Source organism: Malaclemys terrapin, chromosome 1, assembly GCF_027887155.1.
Source record: "Malaclemys terrapin pileata isolate rMalTer1 chromosome 1, rMalTer1.hap1, whole genome shotgun sequence".
Taxonomy (NCBI): domain Eukaryota; kingdom Metazoa; phylum Chordata; order Testudines; family Emydidae; genus Malaclemys; species Malaclemys terrapin.
The window spans coordinates 10516014-10539209 of NC_071505.1; the positions used below are offsets into that span (position 1 = coordinate 10516014).

Below are 23196 nucleotides of genomic sequence, written 5' to 3' on the forward strand. Positions count from 1 at the left end.
GCTCTGATATTCACTTGCTCTTTGGACTTGGGCAGGTTGGTTCACTTCTCTGTACAGGGGCAGCATAAATTCCTTAAAAATGGGGAGGGACCCCACAGGTGCTTGGATTGTGGCCCTGCCCCTTGCTCTACCCCTTCACCCTGAGGCCCTGCCTCTTCCGCAAGGTCCCTCTCCCGCATCACCTCTTCCCCCAAACTTCTGCCCCCTGCTCGTTCCTCTCCCCCCTATCATTGGCCCTTATGGCCGGCATAAAGTGTGTGTGGGGGGGTGGGCCTGGCCTCATACCTGCCCATCTGAAAAAAGGGAATAGTAACGCTAAGCTGTTGTGAGGTGTAATTAATGAATGTTACCTGCTTGGAGAACACGGCATGACAGGGGCCCTTGGGGAGACTAGGAAGGTTGAGGGCTGTTAGGAATCCTTGTAAAACGAGCTCTCTGTCTCAGTTCAGTTCCCAGTGAACATAGCTCACAAAAGAGAGGCCAAGGATTGAATTGGACGGTGGAAATGGACTTCCCCTTTCGTGTCTGGAAGTGGTGCCCCCAGGTCAGGGCTGAGGCACATTGGACTGGGGTGGGGGAAGCCAACCCTGCTGCTGCCTGGGCTGTACTTGTTCTGGGGGGTAATCTCAGGAGTTCAGGCTCTGGCATTATTAATGTGGTACCAGGGCTTTTCCTCTGTGAATACAAGGGGCTGGGGAGTAACTGGTTGCCAGGAGATCAGCGATCTCTTGACAGCACCTACTTTGTTTTGAAATGCAAATGGTGAGAAATGATTAACTTTGCCTCCCTAAATGCACCTGCATTTTGGAGAATGAAATGGCACAGGATGGTTAGAGCCAATTCAGAGACACAAGGTGCTGTGTATGAGCTCTGATTATTTGGACTTGTGTTTCCAGGGCCGGTGCTACCATTAAGGCAAACTAGGCGGTTGCCTAGGGCACCATGGTTTGGGGGCGCCAAAAAGCGGTGCCCCCAATTATTATTTTTTTACAGCGTTCCTATGCCCCCTCTGCGAGCGCGCGGTCCTCCCAGGCTTGCAGCGCCAATCAGCTGTTTGGCACCGCAAGCCTGGGAGGGGAGGAGAATTAGAGCGGGGGCGGTGTGCTTGGGGAGGAGGCGGAGCAGAGGTGAGCTGGGGTGGGGAGCTGCCGCATGGCTCCCCGGAGGGGGGGAGCTGCTGTGGGGGGGGGCACCTCAGGGCAGGGGTGGGGGAGCTATCGCGGGGGGGGGGCGCCTCACTGGGGGAGGGAGAGGCGGGGAGCTGCCGCAGGGCTGCGGGGGGTGCACAAGGTGGAAGTTTCGCCTAGGGCGCGAAATTTCCTTGCACCAGCCCTGTGTGTTCCCCTCTGACAGTCTGCCCTTAAGAACACTCCGCCATTCTGGAAGAGTCTGTCATTTCTAGCAGACATCAGTCACCATTACAGAGTTAGGGACTATTGCTTGGAGAGAGCCAATCAGACTTCAATCAGAAGTGATGGGCTCCAGGCAGGAATCACTGGGTGAGATCTATGGCTTGCATTATGCAAGTCAGAACCGTTGATCAAAACAGTCCCTTCTGGCCTTAAAAGTCTAGGAATAAAGAGTTTAGTCTGATCCTTCAAAGTGATAGGAGTTTTCAGTGCAAAGGTTTATTGTAGAATTACACACTGTTCTAAAGTCCCATCAGCACAGCAGCTTTGAAATCACTAGAACTTACGTAGTGCTTTGTATTTCAAGTTTCAGAGTAGCAGCCGTGTTATTTCAAGTTTCAGAGTAGCAGCCGTGTTAGTCTGTATCCGCAAAAAGAACAGGAGTACTTGTGGCACCTTAGAGACTAACAAATGCTCTAATAAATTTGTTAGTCTCTAAGGTGCCACAAGTACTCCTGTTCTTTTTTGTATTTCAAAGCATTGTGCAAACACTGATTTTAACTGAGTGATTCCATTAGCTAAGTATTACACCCATTTTATGAATAGGGAAACTGAGGCACACAGCTGCTTCGCCAGTATGTTGCACCCTCGGGTGTAATCGCACCATTCCAGTTCAATGGAAAATCAGGCCCAGAGGGTTTAAGTAACTTGCCCAAGGTTATGCATACACAGCCAGAGGTGATGCTGGAGTTAGAACTCGGGAGTTCCTGGTTTCTAGACTTACAATTGGTTCGAGGTACTGTGCTGCCTAAAAGCCGAGCATCACCACTCAATAATAATAAACAAACACCACTTTGTCTTCTTCTTTTGTTTGCTTCATTGCTTAAACCAGCTGCTTGCAGGCAAACTTTAAACCACAGCTGATTTTACTAAAAATATCTATTTCCTTTTGCATCTTTGTTGATTATTGAAGTGGTTTTAGTCTAAAGAGAAGCTCCTGCCTCTGTAACTTTGCTACTCTATGAAGTCCCCAAGTTGTGTTCATGTATGGGGGTCAATATTAGTTCCCATGGTAGCAGTGGGGCTGTCACTGCCATTGGCTTGTGACATCATTGGATAAAGTAGGCCCAAGAAGGTGGCTGGGTTGCAAAAGACAGCCTCAGCTTTCCCACATGGCAGAGATGGGATTACCGGGGCAATGGCACCTGAGCTAAATGAAAGGTAAATGTAAATGAGAGAGCAGAAATGCTTCCTACCAGTGAGGACCATTGGATAATAGAGTAACTTGCTTTCTAAGGGTACGTCTATATTTACCTCCGGGTCTGGCGGTAAGCAATCGATCTTCTGGGATCGATTTATCGCGTCTTGTCTAGACGCGATAAATCGATCCCGGAAGTGCTTGCCGTCGACGCCGGTACTCCTGCTCCGCGAGAGGAGTACGTGCAGTCGACGGGGGAGCCTGCCTGGCGTGTGTGGACCCGCGGTAAGTTCGAACTAAGATACTTCGACTTCAGCTACGTGAATAACGTAGCTGAAGTTGCGTATCTTAGTTCGAAGTGGGGGGTTAGTGTGGACCAGCCCTAAGGGTGAGATTCTGCCACTCTTTCTAAGGCTGAGTAGCACAATTAGCCCCATTAAAATGAATGGGACTAATAACAGTGTGAGGTAGTCCACTAACAATAACAATACCCTGCTCTTAAAGGGCCAGGTTCTTAGCTGATGTAAATCTGAGTAGCACCCTTGACTTGAGTGGTCATTTTCACCAGCTGTGAATCTGGATCATCACATCTGAGATCTCAGATTGCTTTACAAACTCTAATTCTCCAAATGTACCCGTGTGAGGTAAAGGATTATTGTTTCCATTGTTCCAGTGAAGAAGATGCAAATCTAATAGTCATTAAGTGACCTGGCTAAGGTCACAGTGAGTGAATGGCAGACCTGAGAATAGAATCTAGTTACAAAATCTTGAAGGCTCAATCCATGCTGGTACAGATACAGGAGCCTGAGAACCGCAGGTGTAAGACCGTGTCTATCAGAGATTGAGCTGAATGCCTCCTGAATATTGGTGTTTGGATCCAGACTTGAACTTTGCATCCAGCTTCTATTTCTATAAAGGACTGGATCAAATTCCCCAGCTTGAAACATGCTGAGGCCCCATCTTTACCTTCTACGCATGTGAGACTGAAGAACTATGCTTGCGGGTTAGAAAGCCACAGTCAGTTACTTCATGACGTAGCAGTTTGTTATATGGCCTCCCATGCTTTGGTTTTGCCCAGTGTTAGATTTGAGCGTGCAGAAACTTTGAGAGTACATTGCATAAGCCTCTTGCATATACTTCCTAGAGGCCTTTTGGTGTTGAGAAATGTTCCTGTTCTAATACTCTAAATGCTGGCTTCAGATGGTTGCGTGCAGCTGACCCTGCATCATTTAAGACCTTATCCACAGAAATTGAGGCAAGACTCAGTCTGTACCTTTAAACGACTTAACTGGTGCCAGGGGCTCATTCTATCCAGGGAAACACATTTGTCAGATGGCCAAATGGGCCAGTGATGTCCCAGCACTCCACTGATTTCTATGGAATTATGGCAGCTTGGAGGACCAGTAGTCAATGGGTTAAATCTGTGGTTCATAAGCCTGCTATCTGGAAGGCTTCCATAGAGCAGCGGTGGAGTACCTCAGACTGAGTCATTTCTTTTAAAAACAATGACAAATGCATATTCTCTTCACAACTGTCGACAATCATGTTTCTTAAATGGAAAGATGCCTCTAAAATACTCTAGTGGGTTTAGCAAAGTGCTGAGACCCAACAACTCCTGAGTTCTTCGCCTGGTGCTGGTTTGCTTTGTGGCCTTGGACAACTCACTGAGCCCTTCATTTTCAAATAGAGGTGCCTCAAGTTAAGCACATAAATAAACGGCCTGACTTTGAGCCCTACAGCTCCCATGGACATCTGGCCAGCAGCATGATATCACTGGGACCTCTGCAAATTGGGCCCTGTAGTTTGGTGCCTAAAATATGGACGAAGATGCCCGTTTTAGGCTCTCCATCTTGAAAATGTTGGCTTCTACTGCAGGCCACCAGGTGCGCCTGTATTACTAAACAAACCCTCAGGCTGGAAAAAATACTCCGATATTTAGTCCCCAATGTTAAATATTTTACCCAGACGTAGATTTGAATCCTCTGTGTGTATAGTAGGTTTAGACTTCTGCCGTTCAGGCTGTTACTATTTGACTGGGTTCTTAAATAATCAAATCTCCTATCTTTGTTCAGGTGCCTTATTGATTGTTTGTGATAGTTTTTCTGCACTGTTCATACATACCTCCCTTCCCCCATATTTGTAAAAAAATTTCTACTTCCTTTTCTGACTGGCCTTTAATTATATCTCTTGGTTAAGTGCGTTAATTGGAACCAAATACATTTAGTTAAGTCACAGATCAGAAAGGACGCAATAGCTTATTTTAAAAAGCGTTTTTGTACTATTTGTTTGACTCTCCGTTAGTAACCGTCCCGTAGAAGCTCATAAATGATGTTCTCCACACCCTGGATGTTGATCTTTCCTTTGTCCCAAACACCACTTTGCCCCTCCATGCTGTATGTCTTTTCATGGCGCTGAAGTCACCATGCCTCTTTGTCTGCCTTGGTTATTCCTCAGTACCGTTGGTGTCCCAGTATTGCCAACTCCCGCCAGTTTCTCTCAAGTAACGGGATTTCAGAGGATGCTGGAGCTCAGCTGGTGAGGATGCGAGAAGCTCCAGTCCCCTTGTGAAGTTCAGCTTTGCCGCAAGCCGGCAGTGTCCCTCCCCTTCCCTCGCTGTCCTTACAGGAGGGGAGCGGGTGGGGAGGGGATGGGGGAAGCAGCAAAGAGCCCTGCAGCTCAGCTGGACTCTGTTCCCTCCTCAGCCCTCCCCTCCTGTGAGCAATGGGACAGAATGGTGCATCTGTTCCTCCCCCTGCAGCACATGGCCTGGAAGGGGCCCCGCTGCAGCTCCCCCCCCCAGGTGTGAGAGAGGAAGATAAAGAACCCCAGGAGGAGCAGAAGTGAGTGTGTGGGGGGCGCTGAGAGTTGATGGGGAGCTGAACTGGCAGGACAGGGGACAGAACAGATGGGACGACTGGAAGACAGGATAATTTCTGGGGAGGGGATGGGCAGATATCGGGGTGAGAGTGTCTGTAGTGAGAGTCTGGCCTTAAAATCTGTGAAGGATGGTGAGTGGGCAACACTGACTGTCACACACACTGGGGTTGGGCAGAGGGAGTTCAAAAATCAAAAGAGAGACTGAAAAAACACAAGATAATCTTTTTTTGTTAAAAAAAAAGTTTTTTGGGGGGCGGGGGGGTCTGACTCGTGATTTTTGATTTCTCGAGGCTGGCAGCACTGGTGTTGGTGTAGCTCTGGGGACTACCATGATCTTCGTCTAGCCCCTTTCATCCCAAGGGGATCCCGAAGTGCTTAACAAAGTACTTTGTAATAAATCGACGGCCAGCTAACAATTCAAACCCAAATCCTCCTGCTTCAGGAGCCCTTGAGCTAAAGGAAATTTGCTCTTAGTGAGTATAAAGCTGATGCCATAGAGTTGAATAGCACTGACTCCATCCAGTAGTCCTCAGTGGTACACACAGCAGCAGTTAGTTTCAGTACACAGCCAGTGCCACTGAAATACAGCTGCTCTTAGCAGTGGCGGATTAGCCACTGGGCCAACGGGGCCCATGCCCAGGGGCCCTGGCCAATTGGGGGGCTCCTGGAAAAATGGGCGCCCCTGCGCCCCGACCTGCTCCTCCCACCCGCCCAGCACTCCTGCTGTGGAGCGGGGTCTGGGCACAGGTGCTTGCCCTGCTCCCCCAGTGCTCCTGCTGGAGAGCAGGGGAAGCCCCTGCGCCCTGACCCGACTCCATGGCAGGAGTGTGGGGGGAGGAGGGAGAGGAACTGCAGGCAGAAGTGGTGGGGAGGGACCCTCACTTGCTCTGGCTCAAGGCCCCACAAACCCCTAATCTGCCTCTGGCTCTTAGTATGGAGGACAGTGGCCAGCTACACGCTATTCATCAGTGCAGGGAGTAGGGACGGTGGAAGTTTTGGTTAAAGACACTGGTGCGAACTCCCATGCTTACAAAATAGACCATGGGATTTAATGTACAGGCAGGGCCCCTGTTTTTGAGCATCTCATCTGAAAACTACACCCAGAATAAACTGCAGGGAGCTCAACTTCTCGATCACTGAATGATGTAGGGCTGAGCTGCTCTTGCCAGGAACAGAACCTGCAGTTCCAGATGAGATTAGATACTCCAGGCCTGATTCTCAGGCCCCCAAGCTATCCCCTGGAGAGAGGCAGCAATTAGCTGCTGCTCACAGAGTTGGTAGGAAAAATTCACACCCCAGTTTTTGTGGGTCCTGTGCAGTTAGTGACTTTTCCCTGTTTCTCAGCAGTGAAGTGGCAGATTTGGACTATTTAAAAATTGGAGGAGGCAGTGTTTGAACCGAGCTGCTTGTACTGTTATGACAACCACTAGTGCACAGGGACTTCCCTTAGCAGCAGAAGTTACTCTGCCTCTGAGCCCAATAAATCGGACTCCATCAAACTGCTCCACCGGTAGCAGCTTTAAGGAAGGCTAAAGGTTGACTCCGAATGTATTGCTCAGCAGTGGGCCAACTTCTCGGCTGCTATTTTAGTGTCTGATCGTTTCTCATAACGGGTAGAATTTTTTATTTTTAATGGGGAAGGAAGGAGTTTCACTTGGTCAGATTTGTCATTCAACCTGATGTGCATTCCAAAACTGGAACAGCGAGTGCTTTGGTGCTGCAATCATGTGTTTCAGCAGGGTGTCCTTCTTTGCCTCTCTCAGGGCCCCAAATCGGTCACCCTTACTTACTGAGTATAGCACCTTCATCCTCAAGCAGTCCCACTGAAATCCATAGAACCCCTCCCAGAGTCCAGCACAGCCTGGCCTAGGGAAGATCACACCAGTGCAAGGGCATAGATCCAAACCAGAGGCTTGTATGTCTTTGCTCATCCAGCGCAGAGTGGAGGAAGGAGGTACTGCTGTGAAGGGGGAAGCGTGGTTTTCAGGCCCATGTGGCAGTTAAAGGCCAGTCCATTCCTTGAGCTTCTGTATCACAGTACACAGGGGATGACATGCACAGAGCACCAGGGTCAGGACCACGGGGCGGTTTAGGCTAGCTTTTGCACAGCACCTACTGTGTGCATTTTGGCCATAACCAAGAATCTGGCTCGTGATCTTTGTTTGCAATTTGCTTTCACCTGTGCACACTCACACTTGGTAGCATTGCGATGGTTGGACTGCAGCACCATGAAAACAGACCCTAAGTATTGTAGAGTTGGAAATATTCCTTGTATATTAAGTATCAATCTATTTCCTGACTTTAAACATCAGGGGTAGTTTAATGGCAGTGCTTATTTAGAGTGACCTATCAAGTGACAGCACTCATCTGCATAGACCCCTGGCAGGAGGACATAATTTTACTCTGATTTTGTGGCTGGGCTCTGTCTGGCTCAACTGTACGCTCTTATTTAGTATTTATTTTTAAATAGTTTGTATTCGGTCTGGGGAAATTCTGCCAGATGTGGGGTCAGGAAGGAATTTTCCTATAAGCCAGATTGACAGAGATCTTGGGGGCGTTTCACCTTCTTCTATTGCATGGGGAGCAGGTGGTTTGCTAGAATCGTCTGAGCATATCTGACCTAAGCAATTTCCCTGCCCCTGCAGGGGCCTCTGGCATTGGTGGAAACTCATAAGACCAGCCATACTGGATCAGACCAATGGTCCATCTAGCCCAGTATCCTGTCTTCCAACAGCAGCCAGTGCCAGATGGAAATGAACAGAACAGGGCAATTATCAAGATCCATCCCTTGTTATCCAGTCTCAGCTTCTGGCAGTCAGAGGTTTAGGGGCACCCAGAGCATTGGGTTACAGCCCTAATCATCCTGGCTAATAGCCATTGATGGACCTATCCTCCATGAACTTATCTAATTCTCTTTTAACCCAGTTATACTGTTGGCCTTCACAACATCCTCTGGCAATGAGTTCCACGCATTGACTGTGCGTTGTGTGAGGAAGTACTTTCTTATATTTGTTTTAAACCTGCTGCCCATTCATTTCATTGGGTGACCCCCTGGTTCTTGTGTTATGAGAAAAGGTAAATAACACTTCCTTATTCACTTTCTCCACACCATTCATGATTTTATCGACCTCTATCATATTCCCCCTTAGTCCTCTCTTTTCTAAGATGAACAGTCCCAGTCTTTTTAATCTCATGGTATAGAGGCTGATTTAAGCGATAAGTTACATACCACAGTTAGTTTTGCAATTTTGTATTTGAGTTTCTGCAGAACTCTTGGTGAACACCATCTGGTCCTGGTGATTTTACGGTTTCATTTATCAATTTATTTCAAAACCTCCTCTACTGACACCTTAGATTTGTCACCTAAAAAGAATGGCTCAGGTGTGGGAATCTCCCTCACATCCTCTGCAGTGAAGATTGATACAAAGAATTCATTGATTTAGCTTCTCTTCAACAGTCTTGCCTTCCTTGAGCGTTCCTTTAGCACCTCAATCGTCTAGCGGCCCCACTGACTGCCTGGCAGTCTTCCTGCTTCTGATGTACTTTAAAAAAAAAAAAAAGCTGTTAGTTTTTGTGTCTTTTAATAGTTGCTCTTCAGGGGGTTTTTTTTGGCCTGTTTAATTAGAATTTTGTCATCCCTTTTAAATAACTGACACTATTGGTCTCTGTGTTCTCTGTGTGTTGCACACAACAATTCAGGCTTCTGAGGACTGAAATGCTTTAGTCTAACCCCAGTTATTGGGCTCAACACAGAGGTAACTAGGTAAGTTGAGTGGCCTGTGATATGCAGGAGGTCAGACTGGATGATCTATAGTCCCTTCTGGCCTTAAACTCCATGAAATCTATGAGAAATCATTTTTGTCTGATTTTGTTTGTGCCAACTTAAGCTTGGTGGGTTTGACTGCAGTTCAAAAATTAATGGGTTCAACGTCTATTTAATAGAGCCTGGGCTAAAAAGAGCAAAGGCTGAGAGGGGGAAGGTGAGGAGAGAGAGAAATCCAGTCGAAATAATAGGGTTAAAAATGGAGAAGAGGACAGAACAATTACCTCCGCTGTAGGAATCATTGGGTGAATTTCTCTGGCCAGTGTGATGGATGAGGTCAGACTGGATGATCTAACAGTCGCTTCTGGCCTTAAAATCTGTGAAGGATGGAGAGACAAACAAGACAGAGAAACATGAAGGTGTGGCAGGGAAAGAGAAGGAATCTAAGAGGAGACCGTTTATATCTCCTATACATGCCATCCACTTATGCCAGCCTGGCTTGTGGGATGGGGTATGATTCGCTAATGCAGAGTGCTGGTTTCCTGGTGGACTTCCACTACTTTTTCAAACCCTAATGCAAATATTTCCCAATGTTCACAAAACCTCCCACTCCACCAACTTTTCCCTTCAGTGATTTTTCACATGTTTTTCCGAAGTCTAGCAAGAGAGAATTGGCAGTTGGCAGTGAAAATAGCTTCGTAGCTGGGTCCCAAGAGATTGAAATGGCCATAGTCTCTCATTGTGCTTTTGAAAGTCCCAGGTTCTCCCAGGAAGTGGCAGACAAGTTCTGGGTTTCCAAAGGGTCTGGCTTTTTATTTTTTTAAAGAAACCGAGCCATGCATACATGTAAGTAAGAACTGGAAACACTGGTCCATTTGTTATAAAAATGGAACAAAAGACACCTTTATTACTATTGTGATATAAAACATTTAGCACCTCGATGGTTATTTATGAACTTTAGCTGATAGGGAAACTGAGGCACACTCAACCCACATCCTCTTCCCATTGCGATCAGTGGCAAAACTCCCATTGACGTCAGTGGACTCAGGCCCTACAGAGGATAGGTGACTCTCCAAAGCCACACAGTGAGTTGTTATTGGAGCTCAGGAATTTGGGGCCAGATCTTCAAAAATATTTAAGTACCTAAATAGCTTTGAGGAGCTGGGCCTTGGACACCAATTCAGCCAAGCGCCTAAGCAGCTGCTTAAGACTTTAGTAGTACATAAGTGTGTGCTTAAAATTAAGCACACTCTTAAGTACTTTGTTGAATCTAGACCTCAGGTCCTGGCTCCGTAGCCTGTATTCAGATCATGCCTTTGTCATCAACTTTAAAAAACTGAAACCCTGCCTTCTTTTCCTGCAACCTCATTACATTGCTTTCAGTCATTTCCCGTGTGTCCCCGGGGGAAAGTACAGTGGTTTTAGGTACAGTATTTTGTAACAGCCTCTGACATAATTCCCAATAAGAACAACGTAAGAACGGCCATACTGGGTCAGACCAAAGGTCCATCTGGCCCAGTATCCTGTCTGCCGACAGTGGCCAATGCCAGGTGCTTCAGCGGGAATGAACAGAACGGGTAACCGTCGAATGATCCATGTACTGAATCTGTAGTTATATCCCAGCGTCGCTACCAGTGAATGCCCACTATTTTTCTTGTAACTCTCCTCATTGGCCTGGAAGTAGTTCTCTTTGGAGTGTGATATGGGCCATTCGAGCCAAAGCTTTGGGCAACTTTTGCATAATAATCTCAGTACACACTGACATCATCTGGCATGCATGCTAAGTCCAGAGCCATTGTAATGATAAATATATAAAGTCCTGCTCTGAGTCAGTGAGATTTTGCATATTATCATCAGTTTGCTCTGACAGACCCAGTCTGTTCCTTTGCAGTCTACGCTGCACTTTTTGTGCCACATCATGGAGAAGTGAATCTGGTTTCCTCTCCAAACTTCAGACCATGAAACATGGAAGTGACATAAACTTTCCACTTAAGCTTCCTTGGGAATAAGAATAGGAATCATGTCCTTTGGGAGTCAGCATTCTCAAAAATAAATCACTGTTAATCTTTATTTCTGTACAGTGGATATTAATAGGAGAGATTTTACTGAAGATGCACCCAAGCTGCCAAATTCAGGTCCAGGTTCTTCCAAAAGACTGGAGCATTTAGCTCTGGGGCTTTGGGTTGACCCATCAGAGACAAAAGGCCCAGCAGTTGCTATGTTTAGAGCCTGACTCAAGCGTCCAGAAGGCTTGGGGCACACACACATGTAGGGTTTGGTGTCAGACGCTCATGTTTCTAACAGCAGAGAAACAAACAAACAAACAAAAAATTAAACACATAGACCAAGACTTTGAAATCACAAGCCTCAGTTTTTAAAGGAGCTCCGTGGACTGAAATTCAGTGGGAGTTTGGCACCTAAATCAAAGCCATCTAAAACCATATTTAGGCACCTAAATAAGTGGCTTGATTATCAAAAGTGCTGAGCAGTCAAGTTGCTCTTACCGATTTTGTTGAGATCTTCAAAATGGCCAAAAGGGCATTTGACATTCAGTTCCCATTAATTTTAACGTGAATTGTTGTCCGGAGCTGCCATAGGGATTGAAAAAATCTCAAGCCCAGAGCATTTTACTGTGCGTTATTTAAGGACAATAAATAAAAATAAAAAAGAGATAAATAAAAAGAGAAAGAAGGAGAGAGATTATTACTGAGGAGATCAGAACTGAAAGGTTACTGGCCCAGAGCTATTTAAAGGCATTTCCAATTCCCTCTCTCTCCAACAGGGCTAGAAGCCCTGGTTTATCCAGGGTCTAATTCTGCCATGCTTAACTGTGCCAATTTCATTGGGGCTATTTGAAGGAGATGGTATTACTCAATGTGAGTAGAATCTGATAGTAACTAAAAAGCATCTGAAATCCACCAAAATATCATGCACAGAATTCCCCCACTTAAGTGAAAATGGACCAAAATGACCCCTCCCCAATAACACCGGAAGTTCTCCAATGTAGACTTTGCAGCCAAAAAGCCAATTTCAAATGCTGACTTTTAAATTCCTGAAGCCAGCAAAGGGAGGCGTATAATGGAAATGGTAGTGTACTGTATTTCCAGGTCCTGCTGTCTATGGTTGACAAGAGGTCCTTGTTTTTCTCTTAAATTCCACACATTTTCTTCCTTTTGATTCTTGCCTTGTTTAGGCTACTTTTTAAATGCAAATGTGCTTGTTTAATTTTAAACGTAGGTACATTTGGTTCTCCTGATGGCAAGCAAGGAACTAGCATACACTAGACTAGAGTGAGTTGTGTTATGTGGAGATGCTATGCAAGTATCTATCTCATAGAGCTGGAAGGGACCCTGAAAGGTCATTGAGTCCAGTCCCCTGCCTTTGCTAACAGGACCAAGTACTAATTTTCCCCCAGCTCCCTAAGTAGCCCCCTCAAGGATTGAACTCACAACCCTGGCTTTAGTAGGTCAATGCTCAAACCACTGAGCTATCCCTCCCCCATCCACACCCCAAACTCTGCCAATGCACATACATCCTCACCTGCAACACCCCCTGCTACTCCAATTTTGGACCACAGCTCTGCCCATGTACCTCTAGTCCTGATCTTGGAAGCACTCAGTGCTTTCGTGATGAAGGCTATATAAACCCCTGGATGGCTAAATGGAATTTCCAAGCTACAGGGCCTTAGCTGCTGCAGTACAAAAGGGGCTGTAGTGTTGTATATGAACTGAAGAAGAATAAGAACCCTGTTCAGGGTAAGTTTATTTCTGCAGCAGCAGCATGGCAAATCCTAAAGGGACGTAGCCTCCTTGCAGATAACGCACCACCTAGATCACTCTCTAGCTAGGTCCTTTAGTAGCACCATTTTTTAAATGGTGGGATGTGGCTGACCAATGGACAGGAAGCCTTTTGGGTCCAAATCACAGGATTCTTTCTTTCCTGAATATTCCATAATGACTTTTGTTATTTGTATTCCTTCCTCTGCATCTTTCTTCACAGCCAGATCCTGTCCATTCCCTCTGGCTCTGCGGTCCACAGAGAACTGGCTTTTTTCCTTTTTGTTTGATGGAGGCGTCCCTCACCTTGGGTGACATGCAGGGAACGCTGCGTGATGGGCCGCCTGACACGCAGTCCTGAGTAATACACAGATGGCCACTGCTAAGTGACTTCCAGTCTCGCGCCCTCATAAAGGGGAATTAACTAAACAACTCATGGCCCCGGAATTGAGGAAGCAGCGTGTGAAGTTTACTTACAAGTGTGATAAGCATGTTGGTGTATGAGAAGCTGTGCTTTTTACCACTGCACTTTAGACGGAAGCTGTTTTACAGCACCTAGTGCTTTTCTTGATGTTCTGTTTACTTAGATGACCCCACCATCGTAGCATCTGAATGCTGCACGAACACCAATGAACATATCCTCAATTTGACTCAGCGGGTGTAGCTGGGTGCTCACACCTTTGAAAATCAGGTCACGTAGGTGCCTAAGGATTAACCTAACTTTAGGCTCCCGTTTTGGGGAATCTTGGCCAATAATTATTATGTAGCCTAATTGAAAGAGGATCTGATTTTAATTCAATCAGGTTTCACTTCCTTGGTACTTGTGATGTCACTACCCTACCAGTTCTCCAGTCATCCACAAGTCTCCCAGGATAAACAGGATATACAAGTGTCACAGTGTTCTCTGCTCACCACTGGGGTGCCTGCTTGTAATGTGGCTACATCTGGGAAATAGCTTTGCCTGATCTGAGACCCCTTTTCCATCTCTCATGGGCTGCGGCCCTGTTCACGCTCCAGGAGTTGTGATACTTCCTCTAGGTGACTCAGCCCTCCAGCCAGGTCACTATATGGTTTCTCCCTTCCGAAGTCTCTCAGGATTGGCTGACTGGGTATTATTCCCAGTAGTCCTCCAGTTCAAGCTTATGCCACTTCCCTAGTGGCAGGTAGGGGAACCTGGGCCCATCCACTACTCCAGGTTTCTGTCTAGGGACCCTACAATCAGCAGCCAAGGTCAGCTCCATCCCAAAATCCTGCTGTTGTTTACCTGGACTGCTTCCTATTCCATCTCTGTCAGACTTCCTCCTCCATCACCCCTCTGCGTGGGCCCTTCCCTCAGGCCCAGGAGTCCAAAACTTCTACTCCCTCCCTGAGTTTCCTCCTTTTCCCTCTCTAAGTCCAGAGAGTGACTGCAGGCTTCCACACTGCAGCCTCCTTCTGCCCTCTCTTCCTGGCCTTATACCAGTCCTTCTCCTGCCCAGCTGGACTCCCATCTTCAGCAGGTGCTTGCCTATCAAGCTTAACTATCCTTTAGGTGTGGACAGTCAGGTTACTTAACACCTCCCTCTCTCCAGCATCCACCTTAATCCTTTTCCGGGGTAGTGTGGCATCACAAGATCTGAATTTTTCATGCAAAGAAACAAGCAGGAGGAAAAAGTTTATACATCATCGGATAAGGACATGACAACATTTTCCTGCCTTCTCAGGTCACCTTTAAATCAGGAGCGAAATTACAGACTTTAGTGGACCTGGTGTTGCTGTACGTTAGCAGCAGCATCTCAGCCCATTGCAATTCAGACACAACTAAACTCTTCCTTGAAACTCATTGTGACTCCTTGGAGAAAGTTGACATGAGAAATTCTTTCACTGATGGAATGGAGAAAACGGAATGCCTTTGCCTCTATGGATACAACCAAATCAGAGGCTGTACAACGGTACTGTACCTTGGAAGGGGGGTAGACTGACCCTTGTGGTCCCTTCTAAACCTATGATTCTATAATTCTACCTGTATCTTGTGGCTATAGCAAGGATGGTTGGTACGTAAATTGTATATTGTAGTGTCTAACTGTTTGATCTACGGGGTCCCCCACTTCCTGATTTTGTAACAACTCTCTCTGCTCTTGACATACAATTTTGTTTTTTACCCTTGTGGATTTTTCCCCCAACTCCCTTACTAGATTCCCTCCCGCCATCCCCACCGAGTGGTTTTTGGGACCTTGCATTTTAATCTCCTCAGTCAAGGCTACATTTACATGGGTGATTGTATATTTATTGCAAAGTAAAATTGTGGCCAATTATACGTTCTCGCTGTATATTTGTAACAAAAATATATAGATTTACTTCCAGAAATCAACAGTGCACTATACAGTCTAAATGTTGTTGTGCCAGTTTGTTGGAATGGCTTAGTTTTCCCGCATGATAGGTATGTTAAAAATGATTAAAGCAGACTCATGACTCCCAATATTGCATAAGGGCCTATAATGTAGCATCTAACACCTGTGGTGTGTTCGTCTGTCGCTGTGTTTACATCGTGCTCATCACATCTTGAGCTCATCACCGCTTCTAAACTTTCTACATAAATGAAGTAGCTGCCTGGGGGCAGACCCTCACCTGGTGTAAGTTGTCATAGCTCCATTGAAGTTAATAGAGTTATGACACTTTACTCCAGCTAAGGATCTGCCCCATCATATTTAAACGAAGCAGCTTTGGGAATGCTGGGGACATGCCCTGTACAAGCTTGGGGTATCAGAGTAACAGCCGTGTTAGTCTGTATCCGCAAAAAGAAGAACAGGAGTACTTGTGGCACCTTAGAGACTAACAAATTTATCAGAGCATAAGCTTTCGTGGACTACAGCCCACTTTTATGCATCCGAAGAAGTGGGCTGTAGTCCACGAAAGCTTATGCTCTAATAAATTTGTTAGTCTCTAAGGTGCCACAAGCTTGGGGTATATTTTTCTGGCTCTTCCATAATTTTATCTTCACATCTTTATTTGCTATGCTAATTTATTTCAGCCACCCTGGGATTGTTTTCATTAAGGCAGTTCCGCTAGCCTGGAAGCATTGTTTTAAACTGAAAAGGTAGCTGGCCATCAGATAAAAATCTGGTCAATTTAAAAATTCAACCTTAACCAGTCTGGTGCATTGCCTTTCCTGTGAAATAATGACCGGGCAGCACCAAGCTAATGGGCCCTATAGGTCATTGCCTGGAATCTAACCATAATCAGTCATTAATCCTGCAGGGAATTAACTTTGCCAAGGACAATATTAAGCATTTATCCTTCCCCTTCCCCCCTCAACCTCATGATTTATTCTTGTGCACAAGAGCTCTCTCTTGCCTTTGTCATTCTGGGCCTGATCCAATGTCCATAGAAGGACCCCCTTCCATAGGTTTTGGAGTAAGCCATTTGGAGAGAGACCCCACATTTCTGCTGACTTCAGTGAGTATGAAGGGTGCTGAGCACTTCACAGGGCACTAATACCTGGATATTAGAGACTAGTGACTTCCCCCCATTAATCTTACTATTGGATTGTGTAAATTACTATGCTTGGTAATAAAAGCATCAGGTCAGCTGTTAATACAGGGCTGCTGGACCAGCAGGAGTACGTGCCTAGCATCCGCGCTGCTCCTCCTGTAATAACCCAGCTGAACTAAATCTTGGGTGCTGGAGTTTCCTAGCCGCCTGCCAGGCAGCAAGCCCCTCTCTGAAGAACTGCAGGAGAAGGGAGCGATCAGCGCCCACGGGAGGGCTGGAGAGCGAACCGGTCGCAGCGCCAGGCGCCGGCTCCTTCCAAGGGCTGCATCTCCCTGCCGCAGCAAGTGCATCCAGCTGCGATGAAAGGAGCGTCTGTAGCTAGGGCTGAGGCTTCCCCGCAGAGTCATGCGGAACGTGCGGGACGTGCCTGCACCCGGCAGCCCACACCCCTGTCTGCGTTTTGCCTTTTGTGTCGCGTGCGTGTGTGTGTGTGTGCGCGCGCTGAAATGCAGCATAGCTTTCAATGAGGAGGTGGATATTAAATCTAAAATATAATTGTACTATCAAAATAAGCTCCTGATCTCCGCTCGGTTGCATAAAGGTGACAGGAGCCTGAGTGGGGGCAGACAGCAAAAGGATAGAGCCAGGGATTTTTCTTTGTTGGTTTACATACAAAAACTTTTGCATTTATATTTCACCCCTTAATGGGGAGGAGCTCATCCCCGTGCATTGTGTAAACACAATATACAGGGAAATAATCCATTGATATTTGCTGTATATCTCAGGGAAATAATCCATTTGGGGTTTAGTGTATTCACAATACAGTTCAGTGAAAATACTTACATGTCTATATTTTAGAGCTACTCTACAGTACATAATTTCCCCTTATGCATATGAGGACTATACCCTTATAGTTTCAAGATTTTGATATCTGACTGTGCAATAAATGTGTGTATAGATTATACACTTAGTGTGTGTATAAAATATGCATGCACCGGTATTTACCAGTGGGTGTTGCACCCAGACTAGTATATAATGCTAGATAGAGAATGTATACAACATGCATACATGGGAGCGATACTTTGCGCTCTTAAAATTAGTCTAGAGTCGCGTAGGTTCTCCATGGATTTGTTGCAAGCTTGTCTCCCTAATTTCAGAGTAACAGCCGTGTTAGTCTGTATCCGCAAAAAGAAGAACAGGAGTACTTGTGGCACCTTAGAGACTAACACATTTATTAGAGCATAAGCTTTCGTGGACTACAGCCCACTTCAGAAGTGCCACAAGTACTCCTGTTCTTCTTTTTGTCTCCCTAATGTGAGTCCTTTGTTTAAAAAAAAAGTTGATCGCCAAGCCCCCAGGGTGGCTGCAACCCGGCTAGCCGCCACGCGGGGGCAGCACGGGTTGCTTCTCCTGATGCCGGCTGCTCCCTGCGAAGAATTTCCCCCGCCCTTGCCTGCTAGGGGCGGGCTGTGGGTGACGCAGGGTTTGCCGGCCGGTCTTTTGCTGCAGAAATAGCTGCGGCGAGGTGGGAGTCGGGGCATTCACACACGAGCGAGGCAGGAGGTGGAGGAAGACTCCCGGGAACCCGTCGCATTAGCATTCCCCGACCGGCTCCTGCAGAGGGAAGCCCCCGGGGGAATTCCGCCCGCGGAGCAGCGTTGCAGGGGCGTGAGGCTGACGGGTCGGCGAGAATCAAGCCCCCTTGTCCCGGGGAACACGTGCAGCCCGCTGGTTTTGACTCTGTCGCTGCTGGGCTCCCCACCCCTCAGGGCAGTGTCCCGGCCTTACTTTGCAATCACTGCGTGAGCAGAAGCCTTAAGACTAGCGTGTAAAGACATCAGGTGCTGCCGCATCCGGGCCCGCCTGTAAAAGAAAGAAAAAAAAAAAAAAAGCCCCATTTTTATTCTCTTCCCCGTGCATCTCTCCACCAAGCCGGACACGGAGCGCAAACCGACCTGGGTTGTAAAAATGCCCATGGAGCTGACGCAAAGCCGGATCCAGAAGATTTGGCTCCCCCATGATAACCACCCTGCGCTGCCCCGCAGATGTGAGTATAGTACAGCGGGGGCGGGGGGCGGAGGGAGGACAGATGTGTGGGAATAGGGCGGGGGGGGTGGGGGGGATAAGCCTCAGCGGTGCCCGCACTACGCAGAGCAGTGCCAGTCTCTATGCGCGCTAATGCACCGGCAGGGGGGACCATGGTCTATTTCACTTGCGGTGCATTTACGGGAACTGCCGGTCCTGGCGCTTGATGGGCGTGGGATGCCGCGAGTGGGGGGGAGCTGTGTGTCCCTACAAGATGTGAGTGGGATGCTGGGGTGGGTGGGGGGCTACCCCTCTCTTGTTCCAAGGGGCCATCCCTTGTGTCATGGATTTGTCCCTTCGGGTGAGCATCGCCCCGTGTTATCGCTGCCCGGTCGTTATTTCGCAGGAAAGGCAATGCGCCAGACTGGTTAAGGTTTAATTTTTAAATACATTTCACTAAAACGGATCATGGGCGCTGTTAGCAACATAACCTGGACACGTAGGACGATTGCACCGGAGAGCAGTGGGAATGTACCCCGGAGAGGAGGATACCGGGCAGGCTCGGGGAAATGGTGTTTCCCTAGAAATCAAGCGTTGTCCCGTGTGCCCCTCCAGCGGAGTCGGTGGGAGGAAGATGCTCCCACGTCTACCTTGAGCAGAGCTTCCGTGTGAGGCGGAGCGGGGAGGTGCAGCTGCCGGGCCGGCGGGGGAGGGAAGGGAGGGTTGCTGCAAGCGGTGGGCCGATGCCCCTGGCGAGCTGTGCGCCTGAATGGCCGTATAACCGGCCCGTAGCTCCGCGTCTGCGTGTCCTTACTGCGGCCGGCATGGGCGGGCGAGTGACCTGAAATGCTCCCTAGCCGCGGTCTAGCCGCAGCACGCCCCCTCCGGCTGCACGCATGGCTGGAGGCAGGGACTGCTGCTGGCGCGTGTGACTCCTCCGGGCGGGTGGGAAGGCGGGGGTGGGGGGGTGGCCATAGGCTGGAAATGGCGGTGGCTTTGCCGCATCCGACAGTGTGCCTTGCTCCTCGGCTGGGCGGGCAGGGTCCAGACCCGCCGCCTTCCCGTTCTTTGACCCTGGGGCTGCTGGAGGGACGGGACCAGGGATCTGTCGTGCTGGGAGATGGCTGGTGTGGCTTCCCCACGTGTAGCGTTGCTGGATTGGGTGGGAGAGGGGAGGGGGAAAGCATGGATGCTGCATTTTCCCTGCTGCATTGTTCCCAGGGCCCCTTTCTTCCCCCGTAAGGGAGATCTGAGCTCGGGGCAGTCCCACCTCCCTCCAAAAGAAATCCCTGCACCTAATTCTCCTCTTTGCTAAGGAGCTGCAGAAGATGCAGTGCCACACCGCATCTCTATAGCTTCTTGCACCCAGGGATCTCCACTTTCAGAACCATGGCCTGGCAAACGCGACCTAATTTTGTAAAGTTACATCACTCACGTTTTATGCTGGGATTGTCAAAAGCCTGATTCTGCTTGGGGTTTTACCATTGACTTCGCGTTGGGAAGTCCCTCACCCTTTGCTTCCATGTGCAAAATGAGTTGCATAAGTGACTTGATTTTGGTTGTGATCCCGTAGGAGGGAGGTGAAAGGGGTAAGCGGTGTGAATAATAAAGCAGAAACAGTAGCTTCATAATTGGATTTTTTTTTAAACTGGCATGAACAGAAAGCCTCATAGTCAAAAAGTGGAACCATTCAATGAAAACAAAAACGCAAACACCGGGATCCTAGAGGTGCTACTGCAGTACAAAGCATCACAACGGGAGTCGGTCAACTTATATGTAAGCAAAGCTGTAAAGATGCAAGTCACATAACTTTGACCGCTCCTAAATAAGCAGTCTAGAAACCTTTGCACAAACACAGCAGTTGTGAGGTGAGGATTGCTTGTACTCTGCACGCAGGGAATATACAGAAGTAATTGGGCAGTCAGCGATAATAGTCTTGTCTTTTAGCTAAGCTTTATTCTTTTAAAGCAGCTTGTATATTTGTGTCCCGCGACCAGAAACACTGCCCCTTTAAACAGCTGAGGTTAAAATTGTGTGTGTGTGTGTGTGTGTGTGTGTGTGTGTGTGTGTGTGTGTGTGTGTGTGTGTGTGTGTGTGTGTGTGTGTGTGTGTGTGTTTTGAATGCCATCTGGTCCTATAGAGAAAACTATACGATATTGTCCTAATGGATTTGCCAGTCAAATTAAATGAGTTTTTATTGGCTGGAGAAACTATGCAAGTGTTGCCAAAGCGTAAGAAGAAGACCGACCCCTGGGGTTTCTGTCCGAGATGCCCAGAACAGGGCTACATGTGGGATTTGATACCCCCTGCGTTCCTTTGTCAGTCAGCTGGGTAGAGTAACTGAGTCGGAAATAGCTTTATGGAGAAGGCTGCATATCTGTGTGGCAGCAGGACCTTGATTTCTACAGGATAACAGGTCTCCTGTCTGGGGAGATTAGCTATATAGTTAGCAGATGGGACTTTTACAGGGTACTCCACGTAGGTGTTTGGCTTTTTAAAGAAATCCTTATACAACCGATATGGCCCTATCCTCGGTACTCCACAGTCATCAACGTAAATCGCTGAGGGGGAGAGAGCTTGTGATGTATTTTGGTTTATCAAGACTTCCGTGGAAGTGCTAGTTGATGTGATAATGGAGCTTGTAATTACTCTCTCCCTTAACACGGAATGGGACCCCTCGGGGGTGAGTCCTAATAATCTGTTGGATATATTTCTTTCATGTTATTCATTTGGGCATCAAGGACATCCCCCCACCCCCACCCCCCGCCGCTGCTCCATCCAAATAAAACAAGGAGCACAAACATCACTCCAGACTGCAGAGCAAATACTGAGTTACAATAGAGATTCGTATCTAATGCACTTAGCGTGAAATCCCAGGGAAAGCAGGGAGCGATAGTGTCTCTTTTAAGCATCATCAAAAAGCTTCCCGGGCCAACCGCATGAATTTTTCTGCGTGTGTGCATGTGAAATAATTAGTCTGATGGGCTGACTTCTTGTTAGGGGAAATTGAATGGATGTGAAACGATGCCTCCCGCCCGCCTTTGGATGGTGATCCATTAAATTTCTGTCAAGTTGCACGTCTCTCACGTAGTCTGTGAAGCCAAGTTCTTGCAGACGGCTTAATGGGCAGAGCCACTCACTTTACAAGAGGGAGGGTGTGTGTGCATGGAATATTTGAGGATGCGTAGCTGGTACTTTTCTCTTCCTTCATCCTTGCTCAATTTGCATGTGTACCATTTTGTGTGTATACAATTATATACCTCATATATATGTATCCTGTGTGTGTTGTGTGCACGCAAGCAAGTCTGTGGAGTCAACTACCAGAGTGCATACCCACATACAGACACACACACCATGCTGAAGAGCACCATAGAAATGCTTTATGCACTAATTTACCAAAGTGTTTTTATCTCTCTCTATACAAAATGTGTATGTGCACATGAGCATGTATATTTTTATAAAGTATATGCATTGTAGAAAAGTCTAGACAGGTATATTACACACATCTGTTTTGCAGCCCCTCCTAACCCAGTGTCATTCTGTTGTTTGTTGTGATCTTGCAGCTTTGTATTCTTGCTGTCTGTTTGGCATAAACTTAACAGTCTTTATTTAGCTAGTAAAAATTGATTGGGGGGCTTTTCTATTTTAAACTCAGGTTGGTAGGAGCAGGAAATCCCCCTCACACACGCTTTGATGAATATCGTGGCACATGGGGAAATGTTTGCACTGATTTTTGTGCTTCTAAAGATCCTAGCTGAATCCTCTTTACAGTTGGAACTTGTTCTGGTTACACTGAAATCTGTATTATGTTTAGTGGAGGCTAGAAAGGATTAACCGAATCTTTGGTTCATTTTATGTGCGCCGCGCTTTGCACCTTTCCAAGTTTTTCATTTAGTTCCTGGAAACAAGACGCCCACTGACTTTGGTGGGCTTTAGGTCAGGTTCTTAACAAGGAAGTGCACATACAATCCCCAGCTGCTACTTCTCTTTAGGAGGTACTTTTATTCCAATGACTCACCCCAACCCCGAGTTTATGGACCTTCCTTAAAATGCATCTGATGGAAAAATTTCCAAATGAAGATGCTCAACTCCTGCAACTCCCATTAAAGTCAGTGGGAGCAGTGTGTGTGCTCGGCACCTCTGAGGATCAGACCCTACGTTTTGCAGATTTGCCTGTGTGTATGTGCATGCTCATCCTTGCAGGGTCAGGTTTAATTAACTGGAGCATAAGAATAATGAAATATTCAGTGGAGCGAACAGTCCAATTCCCTTCTCTGTTCAAGTATCTATTTATTTTTAATGTCGAGCACATTTGGCAAAATTCCTCTTGGCTCAGTGTTGTGGATCTTTTTTCTGCTGTGGGGGAAGGGAGCAAATTAAGTTTCTTCTTTCATCTCTCACCCTCCCTGGCCAATGGTGAGACTTTCAGCAGTGCTGCTGTGAGTGTAGAGATGGGGAAACACCTGCAGTGCTGCCCTGAGGTCTGGGATTGGGGATCTCTTGTGGTAGCTGAGCTCAAGTGGGAAAGTTGGGGGAACTCTCCTTTAATCCTGCCCTGCAGAACCGGGAGGCGAGGTGGTAATTCAGGAGAGCAAGGCTGAACAGACCCGCCAATTAATTTTTCTTTTCAGATTTGCTTCAGTCTTTTACTGGAGTGTTTCAAGACCGGCTTCATTTTTTTTTTTCTTAGTGCAAGAAAAACTTGTGTGCATTTTTTTTTAAGTTAACCATTCTATC

At 47.2% G+C, this 23196-nt stretch overlaps 1 protein-coding gene and 1 long non-coding RNA gene across 6 annotated transcripts in view; one reads left to right on the plus strand and one right to left on the minus strand.

The window, feature by feature from the left end:
• Window positions 1-23196, plus strand: part of PFKFB3 (6-phosphofructo-2-kinase/fructose-2,6-biphosphatase 3) — a 74121-nt gene that overhangs the window by 25096 nt on the left and 25829 nt on the right. For 3 of the 5 annotated variants that reach the window (XM_054016011.1, XM_054016018.1, XM_054016040.1), the window contains exon 2: window positions 18367-18481. The exons of 1 other annotated variant lie outside the window; for it this stretch is intronic. In XM_054016011.1, the coding sequence (XP_053871986.1) occupies window positions 18403-18481 (79 nt within the window). In that variant the 5' untranslated portion in view covers window positions 18367-18402. Of the gene's footprint in view, window positions 1-18366; window positions 18482-18716; window positions 18736-23196 lie in introns of those variants that run through there. One more of the 5 variants, XM_054016033.1, reaches the window with a different exon arrangement.
• LOC128830263 (uncharacterized) lies at window positions 8866-18440 on the minus strand. Its single transcript, XR_008443561.1, has 3 exons — window positions 18390-18440; window positions 9472-9564; window positions 8866-8966 (listed from the first exon to the last, which is right to left on the minus strand). It is a non-coding gene; the product is annotated as an uncharacterized LOC128830263 (long non-coding RNA).